The 10,852-nt window shown below is 44.4% G+C and overlaps 2 protein-coding genes across 2 annotated transcripts; both read left to right on the top strand.

Annotated features, from left to right (window-relative positions):
• On the top strand, nucleotides 1–4,141 carry LOC6502216 (pyruvate dehydrogenase phosphatase regulatory subunit, mitochondrial). Its single transcript, XM_001965977.4, has 6 exons — nucleotides 1–1,758; nucleotides 1,814–2,111; nucleotides 2,171–2,384; nucleotides 2,434–2,587; nucleotides 2,652–2,767; nucleotides 2,855–4,141. Exons 1-6 carry the CDS (start codon nucleotides 213–215, stop codon nucleotides 3,329–3,331), a joined length of 2,805 nt encoding a protein of 934 aa, XP_001966013.1. The 5' UTR covers nucleotides 1–212; the 3' UTR covers nucleotides 3,332–4,141.
• A 2,755-nt stretch (nucleotides 4,142–6,896) lies between these two features.
• On the top strand, nucleotides 6,897–8,192 carry LOC26514665. The gene has a single exon (XM_032452893.2). It carries the CDS (start codon nucleotides 7,085–7,087, stop codon nucleotides 8,171–8,173), a length of 1,089 nt encoding a protein of 362 aa, XP_032308784.1. The 5' UTR covers nucleotides 6,897–7,084; the 3' UTR covers nucleotides 8,174–8,192.
• Nucleotides 8,193–10,852: the final 2,660 nt, after the last annotated feature.

Genomic DNA, 10,852 nt, shown 5'->3' with positions numbered 1-10,852 from the left:
CTGAATTCTGATGACATAAAACAACAACAAAACAACAAGGTTGTTTTTCTTTTTAATTAATTAGGATTCTAAGTGACCCAGAGGAGCAGGTGGACCTGAAATCAATTGACTGAACCTGTTGGCTTACCTGAACTACCACCCGGACTCCTGGCAAGTGGTTGTATGATTGCGGTATCGGGCGGAATCCCGTCGAGAAATCGCCGCTGGACAGGATGTACAAGATCCTGGGATTCGGTTGCTCCGGCATTAGCCTACGGTTGGCTTCCGTCCGGAGATGCAATGCCCGTTTGCTGAGCGGTAATGCTGCCACGGATCCGTCGGACGAGCAGGTGCTGCGGAAGCGCAAGTTCCAGCCCTCGAAGGCCCCTGATCTGCGGGAGGAGTTAGCCGGCCAGCTGCCATCCCAAGCGCGGGTGGTCATTTGCGGTGGCGGCATCACTGGCGCCTCGGTGGCCTACCATCTGGGCCTGGCCGGCTGGGGCGGGGAGACGCTGCTGGTGGAACAGGATCGGGTGGGCGGAGAGCTGCCCTGGAGCGCCTGCGGCCTGGCCGGACGCTTCGAGCCCAGCTACACGGAGCTGAAGTTGGCAGAGTATTCCATCGATCTCATCAAGAACCTGGCCGAGCGGGGCCTGCCCACCGGCTGGCGTCAAGTAGGCAGCTTGAATCTGGCCCGCAGCTTCGACCGGATGACCTCCTTCAACCGGATGAAGTCCCAGGCCGTCGCCTGGGGCATGCACTGCGAGATTCTCTCGCCGGAGCAGTGCAAACAGCACTGCGACCTCCTCTCGCTGGACGGTATCGAGGGCGGCCTGTGGATACCCGAGGACGGCGTCTGTGATCCGCATTTGGTGTGCCACGCCTACATGGAGGAGGCCCGCCGGTTGGGGGTCCGTGTCGTGGAGCACTGTGCCATCAAGAAGATCCAGAGCGAGCACGGCAAGGTGAAGCGCGTGGAGACGACGGCCGGAGACATCGACTGCGAGTACTTCATCAACTGCACCGGTTTCTGGGCCCGCGAAGTGGGCACTCTGTCCAAGCCGGTGGTCAAGGTGCCCCTGAAAGCAGTGGAACATCATTACCTTCACACCAAACCCATCGACGGACTCAGTCCGGATACACCGTTTGTGCGCGACTTCGACGGTCGCATCTTCTTCCGGGAATGCGAGGGCCACATCCTGGCCGGCGGCTTCGAGCGGGAAGCCAAAATGGTCTACGAAGACGGGGTCATACCGCTGTCCCAGACGGCACGTCAGCATCCGCCGGATTGGGATCATTTCCACGAACTGCTGGACGCCCTGCTGCTGCGGGTGCCCAGCTTCCGGGAGGCCAAGCTGGACAGGCTGACCAATTCCCTGCAGGTCTTCTCGCCGGACTGTAAGTGGATACTGGGCGAGGCGCCGGAGATACAGAACTACTACGTGGCAGCCGGCAACAAGACCATGGGCGTCTCTGCCTCCGGCGGCATTGGACGCGTACTCACCGACATGATAACCAAAGGATCCACCTACCTGGACTTGCATATCCTGGACATCAGCAGGTTCCTGGGGCTTCATAACAACCGCAAGTTCCTCAGAGATCGCTGCAAAGAGGCGCCCGGCAAGCACTTCGAGATCAACTATCCCTTCGAGGAGTTCCAGACGGGCAGGAATCTGCGCATGTCGCCCATCTATCCGCAGCTGAAGGAGGCCGGTGCCGTTTTCGGCCAATCGATGGGCTACGAAAGGCCCAACTACTTCGATCAGAACGACAAGAAGGGTAAGTTCTTAATTATATCTTAAAAGAAGAGTTACTCACTGGTGTTCCCTTTCAGATGAGTTCGGTTTACCTCGCTTCCGGATCGCCCAGACCCGGACCTTTGGGAAGCCCCCCTGGTTCGATCATGTGGCCTCCGAGTACCGCGCCTGCCGCGAGAGAATAGGCATCGCCGATTACAGTTCCTTTACCAAATACGACTTCTGGTCGAAGGGCAACGAGGTGGTGGAACTGCTCCAGTACCTCTGCTCCAACGACGTGGACGTGGCCGTCGGTTCCATCATCCATACGGGCATGCAGAATCCCAATGGCGGCTACGAGAACGACTGCTCCCTGGCCAGGCTGTCGGAGAAACAGTGAGTTTATTGTGGAACATGGGTTTATATTTCATCTAATCCTTCCAAATCCTGGCTAGCTACATGATGATTGCCCCCACCATCCAGCAGACTAGGTCCATGTGCTGGATCAGGAAGCACATGCCCGCCCACCTGAGGGCCAAGGTGAACGTGGCGGATGTGACCTCCATGTACACAGCCATTTGCATCCTGGGGCCCTACTCGCGCATCCTACTCTCCGAGCTAACTGACACGGATCTCACGCCCAAGAGCTTCCCCTTCTTCACCTACAAGGTAGGGCTATAGCTTGTTCTTTGGTTTTTATTAAAGGCTTCCTTTCCAGGAACTGGATGTGGGCTTGGCGGATGGCATTCGGGTTCTGAACATCACCCACACCGGAGAACTGGGCTATGTCCTCTACATACCCAACGAATATGCCCTCCATGTCTACTCCAGACTCTACCAGGCGGGTCAGAAGTTCAACATCCAGCATGCTGGTGGGTTAATTGCTAATTTTTAATTAAAATTTGTTAAAAAACTTATTTTTTTTCAATCCGAAAGGCTACTATGCCACGCGTGCCTTGAGAATTGAAAAGTTCTATGCCTTCTGGGGCCAGGATCTGGACACCTTCACCACGCCCCTGGAGTGTGGGCGCAGCTGGCGGGTGAAGTTCAATGTAAGTGGGACCCTAATCTACTCTTAAATATTATTTAAATATTTATTAATATATTTTTAATACATTTTTTAACTTTAATCCCAACAGAAACCCATTGACTTCATTGGACGCAGTGCTTTGCTGAAACAGCGGGAGGAGGGCGTCAAGCGAATGTATGTCCAGTTGCTGCTGAACGACCACGACCACGAGGTGGACATGTGGTGCTGGGGCGGAGAGCCCATCTATCGGGATGGTGTCTATGTGGGCATGACCACCACCACTGGGTACGGATACACGTTCGAGAAGCAGGTCTGTCTGGGATTCGTGCGAAATTTCGATGTCGACGGCAAGGAGCTGCCGGTGACCAACGAGTACGTGCTCTCCGGCCACTACGAAGTGGAGGTGGCAGGCGTGCGGTTCGAGGCCAAGGTCAACCTGCATTCACCCAACCTGCCCACCAAGTTTCCGGATCGCGAACGCGAAGCCTACCATGCCACGCGCGACAAACCGGATCAGGCGGATCTTTTATCCTTCGCTGGCCCCACCATGGTCACTGGCACCGGCATTCAAACGGGCAGCCAGTGAGCCATGGGGAGGTGGATCCGGAGCTGAGCTCCGTCGCCTGAAATTTTTGAATTGGCTGTGCCAAGCGAAGCAGCTCATAGCGAGAGTCTCAAAGCGATATTATTCGATTTAGTCAAAAAAAAGGAGGAAATTGGAGGGAATATATACACCAAGTCTAGCAGAGCTACTTCTCCTGGGGTTTATGGGAAAGAACTACTTAATGAGGTGGCTCTGCTGCTCTATAACGAGTGAGAAACAAGTACTTGTTCGGCTCATAGAACTCAAAAACTTTAAACGAAAAGCCTTTCTCGGTTTACGGCCAATAAATAATTAATAATTAAATGTGATTACGAAATTTGGAAGGACATTTTTGAATGAATCCTGCTTTTGATATAGAAAACATAAAACCGAAAAAGGCTGATGAATAAATATTTATGATTGTTTCAGTTTTGTTTTTTATGTAAACATCGTTGTCAATTAACCAATATATGATATAATATATGATACGATATAATATATTATATAACTAAGAATCTTCCGTGATATTTGGAATGTTTTTGTTTAAAAACTAAACTGGCACAAATCGAAAATGTTGGAAATGTTTGCTCAACCAAAAATGCTTTTCATCGTTTATAGATATAAAGAAAAAAATAACAAAAAATTGGAAAACTTTAGCAAAGTTTTGATAAAGTTTTTTAAAAGAATTTTTGAAATATTCTGGATTCTGGATCTATATATTTTTGTTTTTTTTTTTGTACTACTAACCCAGACGATTTGACTTTGTAAACCATATATACATATATTCTAGTAAAATATTTATACAAAAAAGAATAAATTTGTTTTTAGAGATAGAGTGGATTTTGTGGCTAATACCACCACCACTCATCTGGAAACCGGGACCCGGGGGCTGTGTTGCCAAAAAGTTTATAAGCGGCAGCTGTATAAGAAGCAGCTGTTGGCCAAAATGCAAAGTCGGTTTAGGATTCGGTTTTTGTTTTCTGTTTTCTTTGCTTTTCCTTCTTGCCAGTATACTTTTTGGCCAGGCCAAGACAGTGAGGCGTGTGCTAATGCCCGAAAACTCTGGCCAAGAGATTGCTGCACATGTTTTGGCCAAGTTTTCCTCAGATTTGCTTTGCTTTCGTAGGCAAAAGTTTTCGGACCACCACACTCCATCCCTCCCTGCCTGGCTGACTGGCTGGTTGGCTACTGGCGGTGGTCTCTGGTCTCTGATCTGGTTTTCGGCCACAGCACCGCCCCCTTTTATCCTTTGGGCCAAAAAACACAACAGGCCGTCCGCTCTGACTCCCTGGGATTACAAACTATCTTTTTGTTAGTAATTAGCTGCACACGATAAACGTGACATTATTATTGTTGCCAGTTTGCCAGTTAGCCAAGTTTGTGGGCAAACTTTTTGGCCAAGACACAAGCACCCCCCCACCACCCCTCACCTACCCTTTCTGTTGGCCAACCGATTTGAATTTTCAAGAAACGAAGGCTGGAAAAGCAAAAAGCTGGAGCCGTTTTACAAATGAGCATTTGTTAAATCAAAAATTCAAGTGGCAACGCCGCACTCCAATGGCGCCAGCATCCTATCCTCTCTCTCTCTGCCTCCTCCTGCTCCAGCCACACATCCCTTCCAGAAATGATGATTCCCCTCTCCGGCTAAAAAACATACCATCCCGATGAGGACTCCTCCCTCCTCCGGTCGGGTCGTGTGTAATTTATGCCCATTTATTGTGTGGTCGGCTCCTGCATTTGTGGTTACCCCCTTTTCTCGGGATCTCGACTCGGCCACGAGGGTCTCTGGCTCTGGCTCTGACTCTGGGCCCTGACTCCTCGACGACCAAGAAGAAACTGGGATCTGGCCAGAGCAATCACCGAATTTGCATACAAATGTCCCGGCTTGGATTTAGATTCTGTTTTCGATTTTTCAGTCGCCAAACAACACACACAGTCGAGGGTCAATTTGGATTTGTGGTCACTTGGTGGTTCGGTTTGGTGGTTTCGTTATTTGGTGCTGGTATTCAATAGGTTGTAGCCATCGGAATCCATCTCGGAGCTGACCAGAATGGAGCCACCACCACCACCACTGCAATCTACAATCCAAACCAAAGACGGTTCTGGCAAATTTAATCAATCAAAATTTTGACAGATGATGAATGTATTCTTTTGCATCTCGTCTTGGGTGGCTTCTTTTTTAATCATTTTATTAAACAATTTCAGGTTATTTTAAAAGACTTAATGGAACAAATATATAGATATTTTTTGAAAACATTTAAAAAGTTTAATACTCCATATTATTTTATACTTTTTACTGCATTTTAGCCACCAAATGAATTTATTGTTTAAAAGACACGTTAAAGACTGACAACTACAAGCTTCCGGCCGCCATGTTTTTTTTTTTTTGACAGCTGACAGTTGAATGTAAAACTCAACACTACCTCATGTGCCGCCATTTTGTTTTCTTTTTGCGCCATAATATGTGTAATTTTTTCACAATTTCACATGTTTGGTTCACATGAATTTTATTTGTTTTTTGTCATTAATTTTTTGTCTATTTTTCTGCGAAATATTCTTAAATATAAAGGTTTACGTGTTCATTACGAATTTGTTGTCACTTTGAAACGATTTTCTTTTAATTTTATTGAAAGATTGCATAATTTAAGCAAGATTAAAAATGTTTATACAAAAATATTGATGGATAGACTTTCTTTTTGCTCTTTATCATGATTTCAAAATGTTATTATTGCAATTGTTAAGAGGATTACAAAGTTATAGCCGGATTAAAATGTATATTTGGTAAGGCGCTAAAAGTTCAGTACAAAATTTGGCTTCATCGGTAGTTTTGAGAAACTTGAAGTTTTTTATATATTCCAAAATTTATTTGCAAAAATGGCGGGAAAATCTGCTTACGAAATATTGCCTTTAAGCCTTTCTTTTAAAGTTTCTAAACGTTTTAGAATGTTTTTTACTTAAATTTTTTTCCAGGATCAAGATCTTCGTTCGCGATTCCAAAATTAATCATTTTCAAAAAATTTTTCTCTAAAAAATATGTTAAAATATTGGTTGCTAAAAGTTCTTTTAAATGATCTAAACGCGTTGGTGAAGTTTATTGTTAAAAAAGTAGAAGGATTAAATGGATAAAACAAGATTAAGATTTAAGAGGCTTGAGTACCTATTTTTTTTTAATTGTTTCTTTGCTGGGAGTTCTTTTAAAAAATATTAAAAATTGTAGCTGAAGTTCTTTAATAGTGAAAGAATTGTGGATTGGAATCTATTTAAGGATTAACTTCTTAAAAGTTTAACAAATTCTTAAACAAAAACGCGGTGAAATTCTTTAAAACTATTGGATGATCGTCGTTTAGTGTTTATTTTTGATTGCATTGAGGCACTTACCATTCAAATGTGGTTGAGGATTAATAATATAACACAAGATTAAAAAATAACTTGCACTTTAAAATTGTATTACTTTTATTTAAATTATTTTTTAAGTGTTTCTTCTTAGAACGATGTGAACTGCAGGAGAATTTCCTGGAACTGGACGCTTTAATCAGAATTTTGTCCGCTCCTCTGGCAGTTTTAATCGATAATTTTGTGGGATAGGGTTGCCAGGTTCTAAAAGTATTCGATTAATCGACGCTACGGCCAAAACCAGGGATCATTAAAAGCTCATTTTGAAAAAGCGAGGAAAGTGACAATTTGAACTGCCAAAAAGCCATAAATTGGTGGAATTTCATCGCTAAACTGCTGCATCTGGAGAGAAACTGCCTGGAGATGGAGTATTATCATTTTATGGAAACCGACGAGACGCCCACTTATCTCGGTAAAGGTATCAACGTTCTGGCCATGGAGAGGCATCGCCTCCTGAAGGAGATCGCTCCGCGCCCTGCCATTTGGGACACGCGTTTGAGTGTCAGAGATCGCCGGCAGGCGCTAAACGACGACTGGCAGCAGGTGGCCCAGGCCATGAACTCCGACGTGGACGAGTGCAAGCGCAAGTGGAAGATCATGCGGGGCACCTTCCGGAGCGAACTGCGCCGCGTGGCCGCCACGGGTGTGCCCTCGCGGTGGCATCTGTTCGACGAGATGCAGTTTATGCGGAACGTCTTTGTCCATTCGGCATCATCGCCGCCATATATCACTCCGGTAGTGACGCCACAGAAGGTGCTCCTTGACCATGTGTTCCCCACAACGGTGTCTTCTTTAATTCCGATTCCCCAAGACCTTAGCCATTCTTCCAATCCCATCTGCCCAGAGGAGATTCTACCGGACTGCCTAATGGAGGAGACGGTGGTCACCATCCAAGATGACCCGCTGCAGGACTTGGAAACTGATCCATCCGACAGTCTGCACCGGGAGGGAACTGTCGAGACCGACTTCCTGGTGGATCCCAACGATTCGGACTACAGGTTCCTCATCAGCTTGCTTCCATTCATTAGCACTCTGCCGAAGTTCCTGAAGAATCGCTTCCAACACGAGGCCTTGGGTTTGGTGCTGGACCTCCACGCTCAGTATCCGCAGCAGGTTCAGGAGAAGGTTGAGGAGCTGGCACAGAAACTGGGCAAGGATCAGCAGCCGAATCAGCAAGAGGGGCAGGATCTGGGACAGGAGCAGCAAGACCCATTCGAGGAGCACCCGCAAGAGAAGCTACCCGAGCAGCTACCAATCCCTGCCAAGAACGATAAACAATGTCTGAAGCATGATCCGGATTTCCTAGATAACGACGATGACCTGGTTTCTGTACCTTATGCCCTATTGCAACTCTCTCAGGATCCGAAGGTAGTGCCCCAAAAGAGCTACCCAATTCAGGAGTCCAGCACGGAGGAATTTATTTCCGAATTAAAAGAAGAACCATCTACATGAATCACGATTCCTGCTATCAGTTTGTATCTCCTCTAAATTTTATTTAAATTTTCTTAAATTACTTAAAAATATATTAATCTTAAAACACACATTTCAGATAAAAACGTTTAAATGGAAAACAAGCACAATCCCCAGCTCTGTTTCAACCTGAAGGAATGCCAACAATATCATTCATTGTTACTCAAAGTGCGTAAAGAATACTGAAAGAGTTAATATAACTATTATTTTATATATTTTATTATTATTATATTAGCCTAGGATTACTATTATTTTATAGTTAATAGCTTTTTGCTGATACTTTTCAAATTTTTGTGGGGAGACCCCTGCCCCTTCCGATGGCCATATCTTGGCCAATCCTGATCCGATCCTTGAGCGGAATACCTTAATCGATTTCTGTATCGATTTCCAGCAAATCTGCATCAAAATCTGGGATCGAAATATTTTTTTTTATTTTTTTCCAATTTTTGTGGGGAGACCCCTGCAAAATCTAACACATTCATGTATGGCTCCTTAAGATTTCTAAAAGTTTCCGAATTCTCGTGGGGAACAACCTTAGCGAAGCATGGATATATTTCCTATTTATTTGAACAAAAATCTGAGAGTTATATCCTTAATTTTTGTAAAGTGACCGCTTGTAAAATATTTGGAAGTATTTTAAAAGAGCCTCTTATTGGAATTCTTTAGCCAGTTTCTAAGTGCCTGCGAATAATTTGTACTTCTTGGGCTGGCAATCAAGTCCTGGGACAGGACATGCCCAATATTTGCTCAGCCGAGAGCTGGGAGGATGTTTGCACAAAATTAACAAATGCCCCAAGTCCGAAATCCCGGCCTGGATTAGTTCCGATGGGATAATGATTTCAAATCTCCGGCCAGAAAGTAATGTGCCTCATTAGAGGTTAAGCCATCGTCCGATACCGCACACAGGATGCCACAGGATTCCATTGCCTTCGGCTTGTGGGCCTTTGGTTGTTGGCTTTTCTTTTGGTTTTGGTTTAGGATTCGGTTTTGTTATTTTTATTTTTCTGTTGCTTCCAAAGAGCTTTGTTTGCCTAATTTTCCACGTTGATTTTCTAGCCGCAAAACAAATGAAACGTTCGCTGCATATTAAGCATCTAATTTAATTTGCGAGACAAGCCGAAACCGAATCTGAAACCCATATCCCAGACCCTGAAAAGTCAACCCTCCTGGACGGCCAGTGGGTGGTTGTGGGGTTGGGTGGTTGGGCAGCTGGGCGGTGGTGAGGGATTGGACTGGCTTAAATGCTTCATAATGAAAATCTGTGATATCTTGCGGTCGGGGCTTTGATTTCTATTGTTTTCTTATGACACTTGAAAAAATAAACTACTTCCAAGTGTTTATTTAACTATTAACATATTTATTTTAAAAAGTACAAAGTGCCATCCTTAGTATATCTTCAGAAAATCAAGAAAATATGACTATATATTTTTGAATTCTAGACTTCTCCCGAAAAAAAATACATCTTAAAAATTAAATTCTTTAATTAATAGCATATTTTTCACAGTGTTTTATTTACCATTGTCCGTATGCCGCCACTCAAGTGCCTTGATGTTGATTGTCTGTCAATAGATGACGACAAGTTTGCCCGGAATCTCAGTATCCCAGAATCCCGGGATACCCGGGGAAAAGCCACACGAACGAACGGACTCTGGTCCCCGGAGAACGGATTACAACTTTCGAGTGCCGGGCACGTTCCACCAAGTTATTAGTGACCGTGCCTAAGCCTTTGATTGCCACCCAACCGCTCAGTCACACCCACCCACCCACTCACCCTTCTGTATCAGTATCTATATCTGTATCTTTGTATCTTACGGCTAAAACCCGCAAAACCAAAGTGAAAAATCATTCCTAATTTGTTTATGGGATTCTTATGCGCACTTCGGGCAAATTGCATTTGAATATGCCGAGTGTGAGAGGTGTGGTGAGGATAGTCCGTTGTCCGGATTTTGAATTCCGGGATTCGGGGATTCCGGCGCATTCCGATTGGCTGGAAGGATGGCTCGTTCGGGTGTCGGTCCAGTGGTTTCAGCCACCCGGCTTTTGGTGACAAAGTCAAGCTACTTTGCATGGGGAAGCATTTTAATACGCGGTCGCCCAGGGAACTGTGCTTTGGTTTTTAGATTTTTTTTTAAGGAAAATATAGAAAGGAGTATTTATATTATATATTTAAATCAAACTTTATTTTTTAAATATGGTTTATATATTTTTTTAATACTTTACTATAAAAATATTGGGTCAAGGTTAAAAAAGGTTACTAGCTTAGGCTCTTTTAAGTTTATTTTTTGATAGCTATTACCAAATTTTAAATATTTTAGGCATTGTTAAGCTTTATAATAATCTAAAATATATATAGAATATTTACATAGAAGTAGTGTCTGCTTATATTTAATATTTTTTTACTTGAAAGTCCAATAATAAACGTAAAAGGAAAGTGAAAAGTACCAAATATACTAGGCTAGCTAGGCTAGCTAGTGTTTTTTGTTTGTAATAGTTTTGATTAATTGGATATAATATTTAAACAATTTCCTAATTTATAAAGACATCTTAGAACTAAGAAGAAATCTATAAAAGATCGAAAAGGACACTGTGCAACAGCCAGGATGACATGGCACGCTTTGCTATCCATTTTGGACGCTCCACTCGCCACATTCCTCCGGCACT

This window comes from Drosophila ananassae, chromosome XL (genome assembly GCF_017639315.1).
Source record: "Drosophila ananassae strain 14024-0371.13 chromosome XL, ASM1763931v2, whole genome shotgun sequence".
NCBI lineage: Eukaryota > Metazoa > Arthropoda > Insecta > Diptera > Drosophilidae > Drosophila > Drosophila ananassae.
The sequence above is the reverse complement of the archived record's forward strand: the minus strand, read 5'-3'. Positions and strand labels throughout refer to the sequence as shown.